This window comes from Pan paniscus, chromosome 12 (genome assembly GCF_029289425.2).
Source record: "Pan paniscus chromosome 12, NHGRI_mPanPan1-v2.0_pri, whole genome shotgun sequence".
Taxonomy (NCBI): Eukaryota; Metazoa; Chordata; class Mammalia; order Primates; family Hominidae; genus Pan; species Pan paniscus.
The window spans coordinates 56,200,376-56,225,723 of NC_073261.2; the positions used below are offsets into that span (position 1 = coordinate 56,200,376).

At 45.0% G+C, this 25,348-nt stretch overlaps 1 protein-coding gene across 13 annotated transcripts in view; it reads left to right on the forward strand.

The window, feature by feature from the left end:
* The first annotated feature begins 5,428 nt into the window (after nucleotides 1-5,428).
* C12H2orf42 (chromosome 12 C2orf42 homolog) overlaps nucleotides 5,429-25,348 on the forward strand; it is a 41,529-nt gene continuing 21,609 nt past the window's right edge. The window contains exons 1-6 of one of the 13 annotated variants that reach the window (XM_055107823.1): nucleotides 5,959-6,102; nucleotides 10,610-10,665; nucleotides 13,929-14,197; nucleotides 14,871-15,705; nucleotides 17,216-17,326; nucleotides 21,105-21,209. In XM_055107823.1, the coding sequence (XP_054963798.1) occupies nucleotides 14,883-15,705; nucleotides 17,216-17,326; nucleotides 21,105-21,209 (1,039 nt within the window). In that variant the 5' untranslated portion in view covers nucleotides 5,959-6,102; nucleotides 10,610-10,665; nucleotides 13,929-14,197; nucleotides 14,871-14,882. Of the gene's footprint in view, nucleotides 6,700-10,609; nucleotides 10,666-13,928; nucleotides 14,198-14,870; nucleotides 15,706-17,215; nucleotides 17,327-21,104; nucleotides 21,210-25,348 lie in introns of all 13 variants that reach the window. The other 12 variants (XM_055107818.2, XM_055107820.2, XM_034953342.4 and 9 more) reach the window with 12 other exon arrangements.

The window sequence follows — 25,348 nt, forward strand, 5'->3', positions numbered from 1 at the left end:
AATCAATTAGTAGGAATCCCTTATATAGTTTGATATGCAAAAATCCTCTCTGAAAAAATGTGTCCTCCACCGAGGTCACTCAGGATTACCTCAGATTAAAATAATCATTTGAAGCCAGGTGCGGTGGCTCACACCTGTAATCCCAGCACTTTGGGAGGCCGAGGTGGGTGAATCATGAGGTCAAGAGATCAAGACCATCTGGCCAACATGGTGAAACCCTGTCTCTACTAAAAATACAAAAATTAGCTGTGTGTGGTGGTACGTGCCTGTAGTCCCAGCTACTTGGGAGGCTGAGGCAGGAGAATCACTTGAACCCAGGAGGCGGAGGTTGCAGTGAGCCGAGATCACACCACTGCACTCCAGTCTGGTGACAGAGCAAGACTGTCTCAAAAAAATAATAATAAAATAAAACAAAATAATCAGGTGTGAGTTCACATAAAAAACTATCAAACACGGCCAAGCACGGTGGCTCACGCCAGTAATCCCAGCACTCTGAGAGGTGGGCAGGTCACTTGAGGTCAGGAGATCGAGACCAGCCTGGCCAACATGGTGAAACTCCATCTCTACTAAAAATACAAAAATTAGCCAGATGTAGTGGTGCATGCCTGTAATCCCAGCTACTCGGGAGGCTGAGGCGGGAGAATCGCTTGAACCTGGGAGGCAGAGGTTGCAGTGAGACGAGATTGCACCACTGCACTCCAGCCTGGGTGAGAGTAAAACTCCGTCTCAAAAAACAAACAAACAAAAAACCTATCAAACACATGAGGAAACAAGACTCTACAAGAGATCCAACAGAAACAAAGAACAGCAGAATTGGACCTACAAGAACTTTAGAAAATCACATACTGAATTTGTAATAACTACATTTCATGTCTTTAAAAATAAAAGATGTAATACAAATATGAACGAGGAAGAAATGACTGTCAAATGATTAGGCAGATTTTTGAAAAACTAATAGAACCTCTAGAAATTAAAAATACAATAGCTTAAATTAAAAATTCAATAGGCTGACTAAACAAATTAGATACAGCTGAAGAAGAGAATCTGTAATTCGGAACAGTACAAGAAGAGGGTACAAAATAGGAAGGGTACAGCCAGACACAGTGGCTCACGCCTGTAATCCCAGCACTTTGGGAGGCCAAGGTGGGCAGATCACAAGGTCAGGAGTTCGAGACCAGCCTGGCCAATATGGTGAAACCTGTCTCTACTAAAAATACAAAAATTGGCCGGGCGTGGTGGCAGGCAACTAGAGTCCCAGCTACTTGGGAGTCTGAGACAGGAAAATCAGTTGAACCCGGGAGGCGGAGGTTGTAGTGAGCCAAGATCGCGCCACTGCACTCCAGCCTGGGTGACAGAGCAAGAGTCCCTCTCAAAAAAAAAAAAAAAAAATTAGCCAGGTGTGGTGGTGGGTGCCTATAATCCCTGCTACTTGGGAGACTGAGGCAGGAGAATCACTTGAACCTGGGGGGTGGAGGTTGCAGTGAGCCGAGATTGTACCACTTCACTCCAGCCTGGGCAAAAGAGCGAAACTCCATCTAAAAAAAAAAACAGTGATTTAAGGGGGTCAGGAAGGGATGAAGAAAGGTTGATTAATGAGTACAAGTATACAGTTTAGTAGAAGAAATAAGACATCATGTTTGATAGATCATAGGGTGACTATAGCTTACAATAGTAATCTGTTGTACATTTCAAAATAGCTAGAAGAGAATAATTCAATGTTTCTAACATAAAGACAAATATTTAGGGTGATAGATATCCCAGTTACACTGATTTGATCTTTACAGATTATATGAATTTATTAGATTATTACATGTACCCCCAAAATATGTACATCTATTATGTATCAATACTTTATTTTTAAGAGAAGGGGTCTTGCTATGTTGCCCAGGCTGGCCTCAAACTCTTAAACTTCTGAGCTCAAGCAATACTCCTGCATCAGCTTCCCAAATAATTGGGATTACAGGCATGTACCAATACTCCAAAAAATTTTTTAAAAGAAAAAAATATTGGATTACAATGACAACAGGGCACCAGGCGCGGTGTCTCACACCTGTAATCCCAGCTCTTTGGGAGGTCGATTCGGGTGAATCCCAGAGGTCGGGAGTTTGAGGACAGCCTGACCAACGTGGAGAAACCCCATCTCTACTAAAAATACAAAATTAGCCGGGCATGGTGGCGCATGCCTGTAATCCCAGCTATTCGGGAGGCTGAGGTAGGAGAATCGCTTGAACCTGGGAGGCAGAGTTTAAGGTGAGCTGAGATCGCGCCATTGCACTCCAGCCTGGGCAACAATGAGTGAAACTCCGTCTCAAAAAAAAAAAAAGAAAGAAAAAGAAAAAGAAATGATAGCAGGGGCTAGAAGGATGAGAGAAGTTAAAAAATAATTATTGTCAGTTGGCAAAAATCAAAGAACTATGAATATCTGCTCTAATGTGCAAATAGCATATAAATTCTTTTTTTTCTTTTTTTTTTTTTGAGACGAAGTCTCGCTCTGTCACCCAGGCTGGAGTGCAGTGGCGCGATCTTGGCTCACTGCAACCTCTGCCTCCCGGGTTCAGGCGATTCTTCTGCCTCAGCCTCCCCAGTAGCTGGGACTACAGGCTCCCGCCACCACGACTGGCTAATTTTTTTGTATTTTTAGTAGAGATGGGGTTTCACCGTGTTAGCCAGGATGGTCTCGATCTCCTGACCTCATGATCCACCCGCCTCGGCCTCCAAAAGTGCTGGGATTACAGGCGTGAGCCACCGTGCCCGCCCTTTTTTTTTTTTTTTTTTTTTTTTTGAGATGGAGTCTTACTCTGTTGTCCAGGCAGGAGTGCAGTGGTGCCATCTCAGCTCACTGCAACCTCTGCCTCCCAGGTTCAAGCGATCCTCCTGCCTCAGCTTCCCAGGTAGCTGGGATCACAGGCGCCCACCACCACATCCCACTAATTTTTGTATTTTTAGTAGAGAGGGAGTTTTGCCACGTTGACCAGGCTGGTCTCAAACTCCTGACCTAGGTGATCCGCCCACCTCGGCCTCCCAAAGTGCTGGGATTACAGGTGTGAGCCACTGTATATCTGGCCAAATTCTTTTCATTGAAAATGGCTTTAGCCGAGCATGGTGGCTCATGCCTGTAATCCCAGCACTTTGGGAGGCTGAGGTGGGAGGATTGCCTGGGGCCAGTTCAAGACCACTGCCTGAGCAACATAGAGAGACCCACCACCACCCCCAGTCTCTACAAACAATACAAAAATTAGCTGGGCATGGTGGCGAGCTCCTGTAGTCTCAGCTACCCAGGAGGCTTAGGAGGGAGGATCAATTGAGCTTGAGAAATTGAGACTGCAGATCACGCCACTGCACTCCAGCCTGGGCAGCAGAGTAAGACCCTGTCTCAAAAATTAAAAAAAGAAAAAAAAGGTAGGGGGGCCGGGTGCGGTGGCTCACACCTGTAATGCCAGCACTTTGGGAGGCCAGGGTGGGTGGATCATGAGGTCAGGAGCTCAAGACCAGCCTGGCCAAAATGGTGAAACCCTGTCTCTACTAAAAATACAAAAATTAGCCGGGCGCGGTGGCGGGTGCCTGTAATCCCAGCTACTCGGGAGGCTGAGGCAGGAGAATGGTGTGAACCCAGGAGGCAGAGCTTGCAGTGAGCTGAAATTGCGCCACTGCACTCCAGCCTGGGCAACAGAGCTAGACTCTGTCTCAAAAAAAAAAAAAAAAAAAGGAAAAAGGAAAAAGGCCAGATGCGGTGAGCCACCGTGTCTCGCCTAGGGATTCTTTAGTTGGCAATTGGTTGAAAGAGTTCAGCTTTTGTAGGGCGCCATGGCTCACTGCCGTAATCCCAGCACTTTGGGAGGCCCAGGCGGGTGGATCATTTGAGGTCAGGAGTTCGAGAGCAGCCTGACCAAAATGGTGAAACCCCATCTCTATGAAACATACAAAAATTAGCCGGGTGTGGTGGCATGCACCTGTAATCTCAGCTACGCGGGAGGCTCAGGTGGGAGAATCACTTGAATCCCAGAGGCGGAGGTTGTAGTGAGCTGAGATCATGCCACTGCACTCCAGCCTGGGCAACAGAGGGAGACTCCTTCTCAAAAAAAAAAAAAAAAAAAAAAAATAGACTTAAGCTTTGTCTAAGGACTCGAAGTCAGTACAAAGGAATGCTTACATTATAAGGGTGGGGCATCTGCTGTTTATCATGTGATGCTATACCTGATTCAGGCTGGAAAGTAAGCCACACGATACAGGGTTAATTTAAAAACTCATTTAAAAAGATGTTATGGTTTGTAGGGTGTGGCTTAACTCTTGCCTTGCATGGCCTTTGGTCTTGTTTATTATTTGGTATTCTATTGCTACAGAGAGTCTGTTCTGCCATTCTTATAATCTCTCTTTTAACATTAATGGTGGTCAGTTGTGCCTAAACTCCAAAAGAGGGAGTATAAGGAGGCATGTCCGACCTCCCTTTCCACCCAGGAGAATTCAGAATTCAGTTTAACATCCCCTTGGCCAAAGGGTGAGGGTTCATTCAGTTGGCTGTGGGGCATGGGATTTTATTTTTAGTTTACATAATAAATGGAAAGAAAACTAAAAAGTCTTCTGGAAAAATTGTGCCCCTCTCCCTCTCTTTCCAGTTTAAGAACTAATACTACAAACATTAGTCCTGGAATGTTCCATTTCTCTTTTTTTATTTTATTTTATTTTATTTATTTATTTTTTAGACGCAGTCGCTCTGTCGCCAGGCTGGAGTGCAGTGGCGCGATCTCAGCTCACTGCAACCTCAGCCTCCCAGGTTCAAGCGATTCTCCTGCCTTAGTGCCCCGAGTAGCTGGGACTACCCGCACGCGCTACCACGCCCAGCTAACTTTTTTTTTTTTTTTTGTATTAGTAGAGAGACGGGGTTTCACCATGTTGGCCAGGATGGTCTCGATTTCTTGACCTTGTGATCCGCCCGCCTTGGCCTCCCAAAGTGCTGGGATTACAGCCGTGAGCCACGACGCCCGGCCGGAACGTTCCACTTCTCTTATAAATAGTTGACTAAGGTTTCCCAACAGTAAATTAACCTGCTACCACTAGTAAGTAGCCAGACTAGGGTCAGGAGAGCAGAAAACCTCATTCCAGGGTTTTCCAACACACAGGCCTCACCATGAACACATTGCACTCGGGAGCTATCTTCAATCATGAACGATGAGCATTTAGATTTATTCCGTGATTCCAAGGACCAGAACTAAGATATACAGGAAGCTCTTTTTTATCTCATTTTAAGAGAAAACGTTCAAGTGTAGTTCCAAGTGTACTTAAGGGAGAAAAAGTTAACTTGTCATAAACATACATGTGATAGAGGTGAATACTCAGGTGGGCAAGAACCTCCAAACAAACTCCAAATTCGCAGCTGACATCTGCTAATAATGTAGAAAATCTCGGGCGATTTTTTTTTTAATTTTCATTTTTTGTAAGGACAGGGTCTCGCTATGTCGCTCAGGCTGGTCTCGAACTCCTAGCCTCAAGCGATCCTCCGCCTCAGCCTCCCAAAGTGCTGGGATTACAAGCGTGAGCCACCACGTCCAGCAACTCAAGTCATTTTTGCATCAATTACCAGCAAAAGTCTATTCAGAAATAGGACTCTCTCAGGCCAGAAGGGAGTCAAGACGAGCCTTGGAGCTGTGCCAGCAGTAAGATCCGCCAGAAGCACTCCAGCTCCAAGGCAGAGCCTGAGCTTTACAGCCGCTAGGTCGGCGTAGGTTCTACCACCGCATTTCCCCAGTGTCTCAGCGGTCTCTGAAGGAGAGAACTAAAACTCCCATAAGACAACGCGAGCTCAGGTGGGCGGCCACTTGCCGCGCGTGGGCGGCTCTGACCAATAACGATTGTCGTTACAGCGAACAGTTTGGCCCCGTTTGTAAAAGGCCGCGGCAGGCGAAGAGAGAAGAGGTGAGGGCGGTCGTCAGCTAAGGGCCCCGGGGCTCGCGGGGGGTGCGCAGGCCAGGTAAGGGGGTCGTGCTGAGCAAGGACCGGGGCGGCGGTGGGGCAAGGGTGTAGAGCTGGGGTTCCCAGCGGAGAGCATGTCCAAGGAGCGGCTGCCGGCGAGGTGATGCTTCTGCCTGGGCCTACTTGGGACCGGAAGTGAGCGCTCGCGCGGGGAGGATGCCGGGAAGCAGGTCCCTGGGGATATGTGTGTGTCGCTGCAGACCCATCCCGGAAGCCGGCCGGGAGGTGAGCGTCCCGGAGTCGGGCGGCCGCTCCGTTGACTGCAGGGCCCCGGCGGCTTTCCTCCGCTGTTCCGAGGCCGTTGAGGGCTGATGTGCCCCAGCCTCCCACTTGTGGTTTGGCAAGCCATCCAGCCGACTACAAACCCATGTTTGTGAGTTACCTGCTGGCTGTGACGCTTCCGTCAAATCTGAGTAACAGTTTCCTCATCTCTAAGATGGGTAACATAGTATCTACCTCACAGGATCGTGTGGGCAGTACATGCATAGAAAGGATTTAACACGCAGTGTACTCAGCTAGTTTTATTATTTATCCGTGATGATCATTTGTTCTTTTCCCCTAACTGTGCCTCACAAGTACGAAACAGAATCTACCAAACATTTAGGTCTGGGTAGTGGTTGGATGGAAACCCACCGCGGGTTAACGCTTCCAACACCAGTCCCTTGACACTCTCCCGCCGAGGAGGCTGATTTGTAAACTTGCTGAGAAGAGACTACCCAGCAGATCTTTCAGGTTTCAAATCCACGTTCTTTACAAGTTGTGTTGTTTGTATATGCTTTCGATATAGAGTCTCTAGGAAGTAATACTAGTACATGTTTTAAAATTCAAATACTGCCAAACAGTGAGATGTAAGTCTCCCTCCTAACTTCTGTTTCCCAAATCCCATGTCGTTTCTTCTGAGGCAATAGACATTGTATGTGTGTGTGTATAGATAGATACATATGTGTATCTCTCGTCTTTTTTTTTTCTTTTAAAAGAGTAAAACCAAGAATAGCATATTACAAAGTGCTGCACTTTTTTCACTCCACAGTGTATCTTTTTTTTTTTTAAGAGACAGGGTCTCACTATGTTGCCCAGGCTGGTCTTGAACTCCTGAGCTCAGTGATCCTCCCGCCTCAGCCTCCCAAAATGCTGGGATTACAGGCGTGAGCCACCACGTCCGGCTACTCAGGCCATTTTTTTTTTTTTTTTTTTTTTTTGAGACGGAGTCTCGCTGTCACCCAGGCTGGAGTGCAGTGGCACGATCTCGGCTCACTGCAGGCTCTGCCCCCCAGGGTTCACGCCATTCTCCTGCCTCAGCCTCCCTAGTAGCTGGGACTACAGGCGCCCGCCACCTCCCCCAGCTAATTTTTTGTACTTTTAGTAGAGACAGGGTTTCACTGTGTTAGCCAGGATGGTCTCGATCTCCTGACCTTGTGATCTGCCCGCCTCGGCCTCCCAAAGTGCTGGGATTACAGGCGTGAGCCACCGCGCCCGGCCCTTTTTTTTTTTTTTTTTTTTTTTTGAGATGGAGTTTCTCTCTTGTTCCCCAGGCTGGAGTGCAATGGCACGATCTTGGCTCACCGCAACCTCTGGCTCCCGGGTTCAAGTGAGCCTCCTGCCTCAGCCTCCGGAGTAGCTGGGATTACAGGCATATGCTACCACGCCCGGCTAATTTTGTATTTTTAGTAGAGATAGGGTTTCTCCATGTTGTTCAGGCTGGTCAGGAACTCCCGACCTCAGGTGATCTGCCTGCCTCAGCCTCCCAAAGTGCTGGGATTACAGGTGTGAGCCACCGTGCCCGGTCATGCCATTTTTTTTAAACAGCTGTAAAAATATTTTATTTTCTGGGAAGTATTCCATTTTATAGGTGTACCATAATTAATTACACCAGTATCTTCTTGAGGGACATCAGGTTGTTTCTTATATTTTGCTGCTACAAATATTCTTCATTGAGTTGCCTTATAATTTCCCTCATTTCACACATGTGGGAGTCAGTCTGTAAAATAAATTCTTAGTAGTGTAATTGCTGGGTCAGAATATCAAATCTAAATATACTGATTCCAAATATGCAAGGAAGATATCAAACAAGCTCAAATTGAGGGACATTTTGTAAAATAATCGACTCTTCAAAACTGTCAAGATTAGGAAAAAGAAAGACAAACTCACGGACTCGAGGGGACTAAGGAGACATGATGACTAAATGCAATGTGGTATCTTGGATTGGATCCAGAAACAGAAAAAAGGGGCAAAGTCTAGAGTTCAGTTAATAATAATGTGGCAATGTTGGTCCCTTGGTTTTGACAAATGTCCCATGTTAATAATATATGATGTTAACATTGGGAAACTGGGTGAGGGGTGTTTGGGAACTGTGTTCTATCTGCCACTTTTCTGAAAATCTAAAATTAGTCTAAAAGGTTTATTCTTTTTTAAAAGGGAGATTGAGGCCAGGCGTAGCGGCTCACGCCTGTAATCCCAGCACTTTGGGAGGCCGAGACAGGCAGATCACTTGAGGTCAGGAGTTCGAGACCAGCCTGGCCAACATGGAGAAACCTTGTCTCAACTAAAAATACAGAAAAATTAGCCGGGCTTGGTGGTGGATGCCTGTAATCCCAGCTACTCAGGAGGCTGAGGCAGGAGAATTGCTTGAACCCGGGAGGCGGAGGTTGCAGTGAGCCAAGATCACGCCACTGCACTCCAGCCTGGGCGACAGAGCAAGACTCCGTCTCAAAAAAATAAATAAAATAAAAAGGGGCATTAGTGGACAACTGGTAAAATCTGAATAAAGCCTGTAGTAGAGTTAATAGTGTTGTACCAATGTTAAGACCTTATTTTTGACAAATGCCCGCCCCATAGTTATGTGAGATGTTAACATTTGGGGAATCTGTGTGAAAGGTAGGTAGGAAGTCTCTGTACTGTCTTTAGCTTTCCTATAAAAGCCAAAATGTAGTCGGGCACGGTGGCTTATGCCTGTAATCCCAGAGCTTTGGGAGGCCGAGGTGGGTGGATCATCTGAGGTCAGGAGTTCGAGACCAGCCTGGCCAACATGGTGAAACCCCGTCTCTACTAAAAATACAAAAATTAGCTGGGCATGGTGGCACGTGCCTGTAGTCTCAGTTAATCGGGAGGCTGAGGCAGGAGAATTGCTTGAACCCGGGAGGTGGAGGTTGCAGTGAGCTGAGATCACGCCACTGCACTCCAGCCTGGGTAACAAAGTGAGACTCCGTCTCAATTTAAAAAAAACTAAAATGTAATAAATGTGTTGAAATAAATTTTCTAAAATTATTCCAAAATTGAAAGCATTTTTAATAAAGAAATATGGATTTATAATGTTAAAGATACAAATCGCCCGCTGGAGGGCATAATCAAAAAGTAAAAGAAAAGACTGGGCACAGTGGCTCATGCCTGTAATCCCGGCACTTGAGAGGCCGAGGCAGGCAGATCACTTGAGGTCGGGAATTTGAGACCAGCCTGGCCAACATGGTGAAACCCTGTCTCTACTAAAAATACAAAAAAGTTAGCTGGGCGTGGTAGCAGGTACCTGTAATCCCCGCTACTCAGGAGGCTGAGGCAGGAGAATCGCTTGAACCCGGGAGGCGGAGGTTGCAGTGAGCTGAGATCACGTCATTGCACTCCAGCCTGGGCAACAAGAGCGAAACTCCGTGTCAACAACAACAACAAAAGTAAAAGAAAAGATAAAAGAGTGGAACTCCATTGTTGATGCTACAGCTATTCCTATGCTAAAGCTACAGCACCAACAGCTGGCAAACCACCTCCTCCCTTAATGACAGAAGGTTTTATTTTTGTTTTTTTAAATTATTATTATACTTTAAGTTTTAGGGTACATGTGCACAATGTGCAGGTTAGTTACATATGTATACGTGTGCCATGCTGGTGTGCTGCACCCATTAACTCGTCATTTAGCATTAGGTATATCTCCCACTGCTATCCTTCCCCCCTCCCCCCACCCCACAACAGTCCCCAGAGTGTGATGTTCCCCTTCCTGTGTCCATGTGTTCTCATTGTTCAATTCCCATCTATGAGTGAGAACATGCAGTGTTTGGTTTTTTGTCCTTGCGATAGTTTACTGAGAATGATGATTTCCAATTTCATCCATGTCCCTACAAAGGACATGAACTCATCATTTTTTATGGCTGCATAGTATTCCATGGTGTATATGTGCCACATTTTCTTAATCCAGTCTATCATTGTTGGACATTTGGGTTGGTTCCAAGTCTTTGCTATTGTGAATAGTGCCGCAGTAAACATATGTGTGCATGTGTCTTTATAGTAGCATGATTTATAGTCCTTTGGGTATATACCCAGTAATGGGATGGCTGGGTCAAATGGTATTTCTAGTTCTAGATCCCTGAGGAATCGCCACGCTGACTTCCACAATGGTCGAGCTAGTTTACAGTCCCACCAACAGTGTAAAAGTTTTCCTATTTCTCCACATCCTCTCCAGCACATGTTGTTACCTGACTTTTTAATGATATGACAGAAAGGTTTTTTTCCACTTTGATGATATGTTAAATCATCATTAGCAACATAATTTTTAAATTAATTTTTTCTAAGCTCTTTCATATATATAAATTGTATATATGTGTGTGTGTGTGTATATATATACATATACATATATATATGTCATATCGTAATTTTGCAGATGAAAAAATCCTGAAGCTCAGAAGTTAAAGGACTTGGTCACAGAGATCATTCATGGTAAAAAGCAAACTGATCCTTCATGTTTTGACTTTGGAACAATATTCTAAGAATCCATGTGGGACTGAATGAGAATACCTACTAAAGAAGTTCATTGAGCTAGGAAGGAATGCTGTGTGAACAGGCTAATGACTCTACATCAGTGGCTTTTAACTGGGGCAGTTTTGCCTCCAGAGGACATTTGGCATTATCTGGAGACTTTTTTTTTTTTTTTTTTAACAATTAGGGATGGGGCCTGCTACCGGGATCTAGTGGGTAGAAACCAGGGATACTGTTAAACATTCTGCAATGCATAGGATAGCCCCCACAACAAAGAATTATCCAGCCCTAAATGTCAGCAGTGCCAAGGTGGAGAAACCCTGCTATGCATCTTATTTCACAAAGCACTTGTTTTCCTTAAAATATATATATATATATATGTGTGTGTGTGTATATATATATGTGCGTGTGTGTGTGTGTGTGTATATATATATATATATGTATTTTTTTGTGTGTGTGACAAAGTCTCACTCTGTTTCCCAGGCTGAAGTGCAGTGGTGCGATCTTGGCTCACTGCAACCTCTCTGCCTCCTGTGTTCAAGCAATTCTCATGCCTCAGCCTCCTGAGTAACTGGGGTTATAGACATGTGCCATTATGCCTGCCTAATTTTTGTATTTTTAGTAGACACAGGTTTTCATCATGTTGGCTAGGCTGGTCTCGAACTCCTGGCCTCAAGTGACCCTCCCGCCTCAGCCTCCCAAAGTGCTGGCAATTACAGGTGTGAGCCACTGTGCCTAGTCTTTTTACAACTTTTTTTTTGACACGGAATTTCACTCTTGTCACCCACGCTGGAGTGCAATGGCATGATCTCAGCTCACTGCAACCTCTGCCTCCCAGGTTCAAGCGATTCCCCTGCCTCAGCCTCCGGAGTAGCTGGGATTACAGACGTGCACCACCACGCCCAGATAATTTTTTTTTTTTGTATTATTAGTAGAGACAGGGTTTTACCATGTTGGCCAGGCTAGTCTTGAACTCCTGCCCTCAGGTGTTCCACCCGCCTCGGCCTCCCAAAGTGGTGGGATTACAGGCACGAGCCACTGTGCCCAGCCTAAAACATTTTTTTATTTTTATTTTTTTTGAGAGGGAGTGTCACTCTGTCGCCCAGGCTGGAGTGCAGTGGCATGATCTCGGTTCACTGCAAGCTCTGTCTCCCGGGTTCACACCATTCTCCTGCCTCAGCCTCCCAAGTAGCTGGGACTACAGGTGCCCGCCACCATGCCCGGCTAATTTTTTGTATTTTTAGTAGAGACAGGGTTTCACTGTGTTAGCCAGGATGGTCTTGATCTCCTAACCTTGTGATCCACCCACCTCGGCCTCCCAAAGTGCTGGGATTACAGGCATGAGCCACTGTGCCCGGCCTAAAACATTTTTTAAGAAGAATAGAGACCACTGGGCATGGTGGCTCACACCTGTAATCCCAGAACTTTGGGAGGCCGAGGCAGGAGGATTGCTTGAGCCCAGGAGTTCAAAGCCAGCCTGGGCAACATAGTGAGACCCCCATCTCTATAAAAAATTTATAATTAGCTGAGTGTAGTGGCACGTACCTGTGGTCTCAGCTATTTGAGAGTCTGAGGCAGGAGGATTGCTTGACCTTGGGAGGTCAAGGCTGCAGTGAGCCATGATCTGCACTCCATCTCTGACAACAGAATGAGACTCTGTCTCAAAAAAAAAAAAAAATAGGGCCAGGCACAGTGGTTCATGCCTGTAATCCCAGCACTTTGGGAGGCCAAGGCGGGCAGATCACTGGAGGTCAGGAGTTCAAAACCAGCCTGGCCAACATGGTGAAACCACATCTCTACTAAAAATACAAAAATTAGCCAGAGAATTGCTTGAGCCTGGGAGGCGGAGGTTGCAGTGAATCGAGATCACGTCACTGCACTCCATCCTGGGTGACAGAGCAAGACTGTCTCAAAACAATTTTTTTTTCTCTCTACATCTTCTATAGTCCACTGATTAACAAATTGGAAAGTACAAATAAGAATAGTTTTAAAATGTCCACCTTTTCATTGGTGCTATGAACTAGTCCTCGACTGTAATTTTTACTGAGTAAATGAAGCTTTGTGGCTCACACCTATAATCCCAGCACTTTAAGAGGACAAGGCAGGAGGAGCGCTTGAGGCCAGGAGTTCGAGACAGCCTGAGCAACAAAGTGAGACCCCTGTCTCTACCAAAAAATTTTTTAAAAATTAGCCAGGCATGGCAGCATGTACCTGTAGTTTCAGCTACTTGGGAGGCTGAGGCAGGAAGATCACTTGAGCCCAGGTGGTTGAGTCTGCAGTAAGCTGTGATCACACCACTGCACTCCAGCCTGGGTAACAGAGCAGAAAAATGCATAAAGCACTCAAAATGTGATGTATTACTATTAGGAAGGATGAGTTATTGACCAATTATATAACATAGCTCTAGGTGTGTGTTTTTTTTTTTTTTTTTAAAGAGATGGGGTCGGTCGGGCACATTGGCGCACGCCTGTAATCCCAGCACTTTGGGAGTCTGAGGTGGGCAGATCACGAGGTCAGGAGATTGAAACACAGTGAAACCCCATCTCTACTAAAAATATAAAAAATTAGCCGGGCGTGGTGGTATGTGCCTGTAGTCCCAGCTACTGGGGAGGCTGAGGCAGGAGAATCGCTTGAATCTGGGAGGTGGAGGTTGCAGTGAGCCGAGATTGCGCCACTGCACTCCAGCCTGGGTAAGCAGAGTGAGACTCCATCTCAAAAAAGAAAAAAAAAAAGAGATGGGGTCCTGCTCTGTCGCCAAGGCTGGGGTATAATGGCACAATTTGCAGCCTTGCTCTCCTGGACTCAGGTGATCCTCCCACCTCTGCCTCCAACGTAGCTGGGACTACAGGTGCACACCACCATGCCCAGCTAATTTTTAAATTTTTTTATAGAAATGAGGTCTCACTATATTGTCTAGGCTGGTCTTGAACTCCTGGGCTCAAGTGATCCTCCACCTCAGCCTCCTAAATCTCTGGGATTACAGGAGTGAGCCACCATGCCAGACCTCTAAAGTGTTCTTGACAACCCCCTTTGTAATGACATTAGCACCTTTTTACCTTCCTTACAGTTGGAAGTACAAAACACTTAACCATTTCCATAATCATCTCTGTCAAATATTTCTCAAGTAATTGTGAAAGACTTTGATTCCTATTCTGTTTGATTTCTAACGAAAGAATCATCCTGTCTTTGTATAACTTTAATATTTTTTCTTGTTTTACTTGCAGACTATCAAGATCTCCACTTAGGGAAGTGGGAATCTTATTTGCGGAACATTGGGCAGAAGCTTTGACATTGGCTGGTGGAGAAGGAGGAGGCAGAATGTCTGCATTGTTACACCATACAGCTCAAACTTCAGAAGACTTTGGGTTAAGCAGTTACCATTAGTCTGCAAATGATCGTGTTTTCACCTGATCATTAGAAACTAATGAAACACCTTTTAAGTCTTATGAATTCAGGTTACACTGTTTTCCAGATGCCTTGGCAGCTGGTACAGGTAGGATTGGGCTAGGTTTTGTGGGGAATGATGGAAGGGAAAAAAACTCATCTTTCATGTTCTCTAATTCTTGCTGAAGTTAGACATCTGGGCATGTAAAGATTAGGTTAACTAACTTCCGTTGTTATATAGAACAGAGTTAAATCTGGAGAAATGCTTTGATTATTAGGATTAAAAAAAATAGGTATGAAAGGCAGTTTCCTCCACTTTCATTTTGTTTGTAGGTTTAAATTTATGTTGTTTTGTGGTACAGTTTAAAAATAGTGGATAACAGCCAGGCGCCGTGGCTCACACCTGTAATCCCAGCACTTTGGGAAGCCGAGGCAGGCGGATCACAAGGTCAGGAGTTCGAGGCCAGCCTGGCCAACATGGTCAAACCCCGTCTCTACTAAAAATACAAAAATTAGCTGGGCGTGGTGGTGGGTGCCTATAGTCCCAGCTATTCGGGAGGCTGAGGCAGGAGAATCGCTTGAACCCAGGAGGTGGAGGTTGCAGTGAGCCGAGATCGCGCCGCTGCACTCCAGCCTGGGCGACAGAGCGAGACTCCGTCTAAAAAAAAAAAATAGTAGATAGCTTTTTTATATTTTTCCTTCTGTACTAAATATCATAAGTGATTTTAACTTTTTGTGTGTGAAGGTATACTCATACTGTTGGATGTATTTGTCTTTTGTAGGGCCTCTGAAAAATGGAACCAAATTCTCTGAGGACTAAAGTCCCAGCTTTCTTATCTGATTTGGGGAAGGCCACATTGAGGGGAATCAGAAAGTGTCCCCGATGTGGCACATACAATGGAACCCGGGGACTGAGCTGTAAGAACAAGACATGTGGAACCATATTCCGCTACGGTGCACGCAAGCAGCCTAGTGTTGAAGCTGTCAAAATCATTACAGGCTCTGATCTTCAGGTCTACTCAGTGCGGCAAAGAGACCGGGGCCCTGATTACCGATGCTTTGTGGAGCTCGGGGTTTCAGAGACGACAATCCAGACAGTGGATGGGACGATCATCACTCAGCTGAGCTCTGGACGGTGTTATGTCCCCTCATGCCTGAAAGCTGCCACTCAAGGCGTTGTGGAAAACCAGTGCCAGCACATCAAGCTGGCGGTGAACTGCCAGGCAGAGGCCACCCCTCTGACCCTGAAGAGCTCGGTCCTGAATGCAATGCAGGCCTCCCCGGAAACCAAACAGACCATCTGGCAGTTGGCCACGGAACCCACAGGTCCTCTGGTGCAGAGAATTACTAAAAACATCTTGGTGGTGAAATGCAAGGCAAGCCAGAAGCACAGTTTGGGGTATCTGCATACATCTTTTGTGCAGAAAGTCAGTGGCAAAAGCTTGCCTGAGCGCCGCTTCTTCTGCTCCTGTCAGACTCTGAAATCGCACAAGTCAAATGCCTCCAAGGATGAGACAGCCCAGAGATGCATTCATTTCTTTGCTTGCATCTGTGCCTTTGCCAGTGACGAGACACTGGCTCAGGAATTCTCAGACTTCCTAAATTTTGATTCCAGCGGTAGGTGGTATGGTTGATGTGGTTATTACGTTTTTTTAAAACTGCAATGAAAAGAGTTCAACTGATGCATTTGGAGATTGTCTTAGCAACCTTCAGAAACAGTTGCTAGATAATTCAAATGAAAAGTGTTCCTTCTTTTTTTTTTTTTTTTTTTGAGACAAGGTCTCACTTCGTTGCCCAGGCTAGAGTGCAGTGGCCTGATCACAGCTCACAGCAGCCTTGACCTCCCAGGCTCGAGATCCTCCCACCTCAGTCCCCGCAGATAGCTAGGACCACAGGCACGTGCCACCATGCCTGGCTAATTTTTTTAATTTTTTGCAGATAGGGGTCTTACTTTGTTGCCGAGGCTGGTCTTGAACTCCTGGGCTGAAGCAGTCCTCCTGCCTCAACCTCCCAAAGTGCTGGGATTACAGGTGTGAGCCGCCACACCTGGTTGCATTCCTTCTTTCAGTCCCAGTCAGCACACTTGCATAAAGGTTGGTTGGTTGGTTGAAATTAATGATCAAGAGACAGAATCTCTTGATTTTTTTTTTTGTTTTTGAGACAGAATCTCGCTCCATCACCCACGCTGGAGTGCAGTAGCACAACCTTGGCTCACCGCAACCCCTGCCTCCTGGGTTCAAGGAATCCTCATGCCTCAGTCTCCCAAGTAGCTGGGATTACAGGCGCCTGCCACCATGCCTGACCAATTTTTGTATTTTTAGTAGAGACAGGGTTTCTCCATGTTGGCCAGGCTGGTCTCAAACTCCTGGCCTCAGGTGATCTGCCTGCCTCAGCCTCCCAAAGTGCTGGGATTACAGGCATGAGCCACTGCGCCCAGTCTAAAGGAACTTATTTATTTATTTATTTATATATTTATTGAGATGGAGTCTCACTCTGTCACCCAGGCTGGAATGCAATGGCGCAATCTCAGCTCACTGCAATCTCCACCTCCTGGGTTCAAGCGCTTCTCCTGCCTCAGCCTCCTGAGTAGCTGGGACTACAGGCGTGTGCCACCATGCCTGGCTAATTTCTGTATTTTTAGTAGAGATGGGGTTTCACCATGTTGGCCAGGCTGGTCTCAAACTCCTGACCTCAGGTGATCCACCCGCCTCGGCCTCCCAGAGTGCTGGGATTACAGATGTGAGCCACCGCACCCGGCCCAAGGAACTTATTTTAAAACAAGCAATCACTCCATAATTTTTGTTTTTGTTTTTGGTTTTGGTTTGTTTTTTGAGACAGCATCTGCCTCTGTCACCTAGGCTGGCATGCAGTGACATAATCACGGCTCATTACAGCCTTGACCCTCCTGGGCTAAAGTGATCCTCCCACTTCAGCCTCTCGAGTAGCTGGGACCACAGGCGTGGTAATTTTTAATTTTTTGTAGAGATGGGGTCTGCCTATGTTGCCCAGACTGGGATAATTCGTTTGGGGGATTTTTAAAAAGAAATTAACTTTTCGCTACATAGAGGCCTATACTCATACTTACCCTTGGATAGGATTAATAATTCAGAAATCTTCTTTCTTTTAGGTCTTAAAGAGATTATTGTACCCCAGTTAGGTTGCCATTCAGAATCAACAGTATCTGCTTGTGAGTCTACTGCCTCTAAGTCAAAGAAGAGGAGAAAGGATGAAGTATCTGGTAAGAGTCTGGTTGGTTGGTTTGGTGGTATTGTCTTTAGAGATTGTTTTACTGCGTTTTATGTCTTTGACTGAACCTCAGCAATTATAAGAAAATATATATTTTATTTTATTTTTATTAAAATAAAGAGACAGGGGTCTTACCATCTTGCCCAGGCTGGCCTCGAACTCCAGGCCTTAAGTGATTCTCCCATCTTGGCCTCCCAGAGTGCTGGAATTATAGGTGTGAGCTATCACACCTGGCCAAGAAATATTATGTTTTTGTTCTTATGGGTTTTTTTCCTGAGAAAAGTTTTACTCTCCATTGATGATTCTTTTTCAAGTTAAGCTAAAAGTTTGATCCCTTAGCCAAAAATAAGATCCAACCAAATTCTACTTTTACTGTATATGTTTGTACCTCCCTTAAACAGATTAATCTTATACCTTAATCTGCCTTAGGATAGTATTATGAAGTTTTCATCCATAGAGTATTTAAAAAAATTTTGTGACAATGGTTATATTCCCCACACTAATTTAGAAATATAGGTTATTGTCTTCATTTTCAGTATATGGAGAAACACACACATACACACACCCACACACACATTTTTTTCTTTTTTTTTTTTTTTTGAGATGGAGTCTTGCTCTGTCGCCCAGGCTGAGGTGCAGTGGTGCAATCTCAGCTCACTGCAACCTCTGCTTCCCGGGTTCAAGCAATTCTCATATCAGCCTCCTGAGTAGCTGGGACTAAGGGTGCATGCCCAGTTAATTTTTATATTTTTAGTAGAGATGGGGTTTCACCATATTGGTCAGGCTGGTCTTGAACTCCTGACCTCAGGTGATCCACCCGCTTTGGCTTCCCATAGTGCTGGGATTACAGGCCTGAGCATGTAATAAGTAAGGCGTGAGCCGCTGCACCCAGCCTTATTTATTTATTTATTTATTTAGAGATGGAGTCTTGCTCTGTTGCCCAGGCTGGAGTACACTGATGCAATCTTGGCTCACTGCAACCTCCACTGCCCAAGTTCAAGCAATTCTTCTGCCTCAGCCTCTTGAGTAGCTGGGATTACAGGCACCCACCACCATGCCTGGCTAATTTTTGTATTTTTAGTAGAGACGGGGTTTTGCCATGTTGGCCAGGCTGGTCTTGAACTCCTGACCTCAGGTGATCCACCCGCCTCGGCCTCCCAAAGTGCTGGGATTACAGGTGTGAGCCACTATGCCTGGCCAGGCCACATTTTTAAATTCAAATGCTTAATACTAGTGTCAGTTAAGGACTCTGATAAATCAATATGAAAATGGTGAAGTATCCTAGTAGGTAAGCATCAAGAGACCTAGAGTCTAAACAAAATGAAAATATTACTTGGTCCACACCCATGGACCAAACTCCAAACTTACTAGTAGACAGAGAAATGCAAACATTTTAGAAATGCAAAATTCAAACAGGATACCTTTTGCTACCAAATTAGCAAAGTTTGTGTGTTTTTTTGTTTGTTTGTTTGTTTTTTAAGAGATGAGTTCTCACTCTGTTGCCCAAGCTGGAGTGCAGGGGCACAATCATGGCTCACTGCAGCCTGGACCTCCTAGGCTCAAGAGATCCTCCTGCCTCAGGCTCCCAAGTAGCTGGGACTACAGGCACAAGCCACCATGCCTGGCTAATTTTTTGGTTTGTTTTTTGTAGAGACAGAGTTTCACTGTGTTGACCAGGCTGGTCTCAAACTCCTGACCTCAAGTGATCCTCCTGTCTCAGCCTCCCAAATTGTTGGAATTACAGGTGTAAGCCACCATGCCCAGCTGGCAAAGTTTTTTAAAATTATGAGACCACAGGCAAAGGTAAAATCCAGGCTCTCTGGCATGGCTAGTGTAGTATACATTGCTATAATCATTGGTATATAGCTTGTAGTATCTGTTAAGATCCTTAAAATGGTCCTACCTATAGGAAATATTGCTAGGGATGGATCAGGTGGTCATGCACAAGAGTTTTGGTGCTGGGAAGTTGAAGAAAGATGGAGAAACAAAGTGACATGGTCATTTGTGCATTTTAGAGAGGCAATTCTGGCAGGAATATAGAGCAGAAATTGTTGTTAAATGTTTACTTATTAGTCTTTCCCCTTTTTTTGGAAATGGAGTCTTGCTCTGGATTGTGCAGTGGCGTGATCTTGGCTCACTGCAACCTCCACCTCCTGGGTTCAAGCAATTCTGCTGCCTTAGCCTCCCGAGTAGCTGGGATTACAGGCTCCTGCCACCACGCTTGGCTATTTTTTTTTTTTCTTTTTTGAGGTGGAGTTCGGCTCTTGTTTCCCAGGCTGGAGTGTGATGGCGCGATCTCAGCTCACTGCAGCCTCCATCTCCCGGGTTCAAGTGATTCTCCTGCCTCGGTCTCCTAAGTAGCTGGGATTACAGGTGCTTGCCACCACACCCAGCTAATTTTTGTATTTTTAGTAGAGATGAGGTTTCACCATGTTGGCCAGACTGGTCTCAAACTCCTGACTTCAGGTGATCCACCCGTCTCGGCCTCCCAAAGTGGTGGGATTACAGGTGTGAGCCACCATGCCCGGCCCCACTTCTGAATAATCTTTTCTAAGGAAATAATTATTGGTATAGGAAAAACATTTTGTCTGGAGATGTTGATTTTATGATTATTTAGAATATTAAAAAATTAGAAACAACTAAGGGTTAACCACTGGGGATAGTTAAATGAACCATGGTAAAGCCACTTTACCATAGAATATCAGGCAGGCATAAAAATGATTATAGTCTGGGTGCAGTGGTGCATGCCTGTAGTCCCAGCTACTCAGGAAGCTGAGGCAGGAGGATCCCTTGAGCCCGGGAGCTCAAGGCTCTAGCACACTGTGATTGGACCTGTGAATAGCCACTGCATTCCAGCCTGGGCAACATAGCAAGACCTCATCTCTAAAAAATAAAAATAAAAAATAAGTGATAATAAAGAATTTGGGAAAATGCTCAGATCACTTGGGTAGCCAGATGAAGTATAGAATACTCAGTTAAACTTGAATTTCAGTTAACAAATTTTTTTTTTTTTTTTTTTTTTGAGACAGTCTCGCTCTGTCGCCCAGGCTGGAGTGCGGTGGCGCAGTCTCGGCTCACTGCAAGCTCCGCCTCCTGGGTTCAGGCGATTCTTCTGCCTCAGCCTCCTGAGTAGCTGGGACTACAGTCACCTGCCACCACGCCCGGCTAATTTTTTATATTTTTAGTAGAGACGGTATTTCTCTACTAAATTAGTATAGTATTTCACCATGTTAGCCAGGATGGTCTCAATCTCCTGACTTCATGATCAGCCCACCTGGGCCTCCCAAAGTGCTGGGATTACAGAACGAATAATTTTTAGTATAAGTATTTCCATGCAATATTTGTGACATACTTTGATACTAAGACATTATTTGTTGTTTATCTGAAATTTAAAAGAACATTTTCTTTTTGCTAAATTTGGCAACTCTGGTAAAATCACAACTACTTAAAAATCACAAAACCAGCAACATATTCACAGAGAAGAAAATGGAAGACAGTTCACTAGAAAAGTCATCATAATTGTCTGACAGGTGGGAGCAATAAGTGAATTTTTTTCTTCCTTTCATTTCTGTTTATTCACCCAATTTCCTATAAAGAGCATAAGAAAGTTAAAATTTTTTGTGTAAAGACTAATGCTAACTCCTAGAAACTGTGAAGCTAACCTAGAAATTAGCAAAGACTGTTTATATGTTTTAGACTCTAAAAATTAACATCAAATCAATTTATATTTAGCAGATACATTGTTAAACCTGTAATGATTTGTGGTTTAGGTGCACAGATGAACAGTTCACTACTGCCTCAAGATGCAGTGAGCAGTAATCTAAGGAAAAGTGGCCTGAAAAAGCCTGTGGTTGCTTCCTCGTTAAAAAGGCAGGGTAAGTTTCCCTTCCCTAGAATAGGCTACAGTGGTGGAAAGTCATCCTAAAGAAGCCAGAAGCAGTATAATCATGCGCATTGTCACCCAAAGAGTCCCAGCATAAACACTTAACAGAAGCACTGAGGCTCAGGTCCCTCCTGTCCCACCAGTTTCAAATCATGCTCAAAGCTAAATTATGCTGAAGCCCATTATCCTTAGCAAACTAATGCAGGAACAGAAAACCAAATACAGCATGTTCTAACTTATAAGTGGGAGCTAAATGATGAGAACACATGGACACATAGAGGGGAGCAACACACACTGGGGCTTATTGGAGGGTGAAACGTGGGAGGAGGAAGGAAAGGTGGAAGGGGGTGAGAGGATCAGGAAAAAAACTAATGGATACTAGGCTTAATAACCTGGGTGATGAGGCTGGATGTGATGGCACATGCCTGTAATCCCAGCACTTTGGGAGGCCAAGCCAGGTGGATTACTTGAGGCCAGCAGTTCGAGGCCAGCCTGGCCAACGTGGCAAAACCCTGTCTCTACCTAAACAAACAAACAAACAAAACATATGTGTAATTAAATTTTAAAAATACCTGGGTGATGAAATAATCTTTTTTAATTTAAATAATTTTTTTAAAAAACTAAATTATGTCTAAAACCATAAAGATAGAGAACAGATTAGTAGTTGCCAGGATTTAAAGAGGGGGTTGGGTCTGGGCACGGTGCTCACGCCTGTAATCCCAGCACTTTGGGAGACTGAGACAGGCAGATCACCTGAGGTCAGGAGTTTGAGACCAGTCTGGCCAACATGGTGAAACCCTGTCTCTACTAAAAATAGAAAAAATTAGCCAGATGTGGTGGCAGACATCTGTAATCCCAGCTACTCAAGAGGCTGAGGCAGGAGAATCACTTGAACCCGGGAGGCAGAGGTTGCAGTGAGCCAAGATCGCACCATTGTCCTCCATCCTGGGCAATAAGAGCAAGACTTAGTCTCAAAAAAAAAAGAAAGAGGGGGTTGGGAGGGTTGTAACAGCAGCAATAAAAGAGTAGCACAGGGAGTCTTTGTGATGGACTGTTTTATGTCTTGACTGTGGTGTTGGTCACACAAGTCTACACGTGCCCTAAAATTGCATGGAACTATATGCATGCATACCACACACAAGTACATAAAGCTGGTGAGATGTGAATAAGGTCACTAGATTGTAACCATGTCATTTTCCTGACTGTGATGTACTATAGTTTTACAAAATGTTACTCTTGGGTGAATCCGGATGAAGGGTATAGAAGCCTTATATTTCTTACAACTGCGTGTACAATTATCTTAAAAAGTAATTTATTGTATTTATTTTTATTTATTTATTTATTTTTTGGAGATGGAGTCTCACTCTGTTGCCCAGGCTGGAGTACAATGACATGATCTCGGTCATTGCAACCTCCGCCTCTGGGTTCAAGCGATTCTCCTGTTTTAGCCTCCCAAGTAGCTGGAATTACAGGTGCACGCCACCATGCCCGGCTAATTTTTGTATTTTTAGTAGAGATGGGGTTTCACCATGTTGTCCAGGCTGGTCTCAAACTCCTGACCCCAAGTGATCTGCTCACCTCAGCCTCACAAAGTACTGAGATTACAGGTGTGAGCCACCACGACTGGCCTAAATTATGTCTTTAAACAAAAAAATTCTGACATGTTTAGCAGCAGGTGTCTTGCAGGATGTGTTCATCTTATTGCTTATTACTCATGTGCAATTGGTATAGAGATTCAAAGTTGAAGGAAAAAGGCGTTTTATGTGATTGGGTGTGGTGGCTCACGCCTATAATCCCAGCACTTTGGGAGGCCGAGGTAGGAGTAGTGAGACTCCATCTCTACCAAAAAAAACACAAAAAACAAAAAAAAATTAGCTGGGTGTTGTGTCACATGCCTGTAGACTCAGCTACTTAGGAGGCTGAGGTGAGAAGATTGCTTGACCCTGGGATGTCGAGGCTGCAGTGAATCATGATTGCACCACTGCACGGGTAACAGGATGAAATCTTGTCTAAAATAAAGAAAAAAAAGAATAATATAAAACAATACTAATTAAGTAATTCATTAAGAACTTATGACCAAGCACGGTGGCTCACGCCTGTGATCCCAGCACTTTGGGAAGCTGAGGCAGGCGGATCACTTGAGGTCAGGAGTTTGAGACCAGCCTGGCCAACATAGTAAAACCCTGTCTCTACTAAAAAGTATAAAAAACGTAGCCAAGTGTGGTGGCATGTGCCTGTAATCCCAGCTACTTGGGAGGCTGAGGCAGGAGAATCGCTTAAACCTGGAAGGCGAAGGTTGCAGTGAGCCGAGATCATGCTACTAGACTCCAGCCTGGGCAACAGAGTGAGACTCCGTCTCAAAAAAAAAAAAAAAAAAAAAAGAACTTACGCACTTAGGCATTCTAGGCATAAGTGTTTAAGGAAAGTCACAAAGTAAACAGATCAACAGCATCAAATAGGTTTTTTTATTATTTATATACATATATTTTTTCAAGACAGAGTCTTGCTTTGTGACCCAGGCTGGAGTGCAATGGCGTGATCTCAGCTCACTGCAACCTTCGCCTCCCAGGTTCATCTCGTGCCTCAGCCTCCCAAGTAGCTGGGATCACAAGCATTTGCCACTATACCCTTCTAATTTTTGTATTTTTGGTAGAGATGGGGTTTTGCTATGTTGGCCAGGCTGCTCTCGAACTCCTGGCCTCAAGTGATCCGCCTGCCTTGGCCTCCCAAAGTGCTGGGATTATAGCCATTAGCCACTGTGCTTGGCTGATTTTTAATAATTTTTTGTCACTTCCTTTGGTGCAAAGAAAAAGGAAGGTAGCTTCAATCTAAATTATCACTGTATGCCTTTACCTCTGATAATCTTAGTTTTAAATGAATAGTCATTGAGGCATTATCTCTACAAAAGGTGATACTGTACTTCAGACACGTGAAGATATTTTGTTGTTGGCGGTATTTTTTTGTTGTGTTTTTCTTTGACACAAGGTCTTGCTCTGTCACTCAGGCTGGAGCGCAGTGGTGGGGATACAGCTCGCTGCAGCCTTCTGGGCTCAAGTTATCCTCCCACCTTAGCCTCCCAAGTAGCTGGGACTACAGGCACATGCCACCATACTTGATTATTTATTTGTATTTTTAGTAGAGACGGAGTTTCGTCATGTTGCCCAATCTGGTCTCAAACTCCTGGGCTCAAGAGATCCACCCGCCTCGGCCTCCCAAAGTGCTAGGATTACAGGCATGAGCCACCGTGCCCGGAATAAAGATATTTTAAGAAAAGAAATAGAATGATAGATCTGTGGAAGGCTCTTGAATTTGGAGATCATCCAGATGCATATCTTCATCTTAGAAGAGAGGAACTTGAGATATGGACCCTCGTCACTCAGTGGGTGGGGATCCTAGGTCCCATAGCCTTTTTTTTTTTTTTTTTGAGACAGAGTCTCACTCTGTTGCCTAGGCTGGAGTACAGTGGCACGATCTCAGCTCACTGCAACCTCCGCCTCCTGGGCTCAAGCGATTCTCCTGCCTCAGCCTCCCGAGTAGCTGAGATTACAGGCGCACACCACTACGCCTGGCTAATTTTTTGTATTTTTAGTAGAGACAGGGTTTCACCATGTTGGCCAGGCTGGTCTCGAACTCCTGACCTCAGGTGATCCACCTGCCTTGGCCTCCCAAAGTGCTGGGATTACAGGCGTGAGCCACTGCACCCAGCCTCCCATAGCCTTTTGACTCCTACCTCTAAACTCTGGCTCCATTAAATTCCATCACTCGTTACTGTTTTTTCCAGTTATTTACTCCAGCACTGCAAGATTTCACTCTTTCACTTATATTTAAGAGAGAATTCGGCCGGGTGCAGTGGCTCATGCCTGTAATGCCAGCACTTTGGGAGGCCGAGGTGGTTGGATCACGAGGTGAGGAGTTCAAGACCAGCCTGACCAAGATGTCAAAACCCCATCTGTACTAAAAATACAAAAATTAGCCAGGCACAGTAGCAGGTGCCTGTAAATCCCAGCTACTCAGGAGGCTGAAGCAGGAGAATCGCTTGAACCCGGGAGGCAGGGGTTGCAGTGAGCTGAGATCATGCCACTGCACTCTAGCCTGGGCAACAGAGCAAGACTCGGTCTCAAAAAAAAGTGA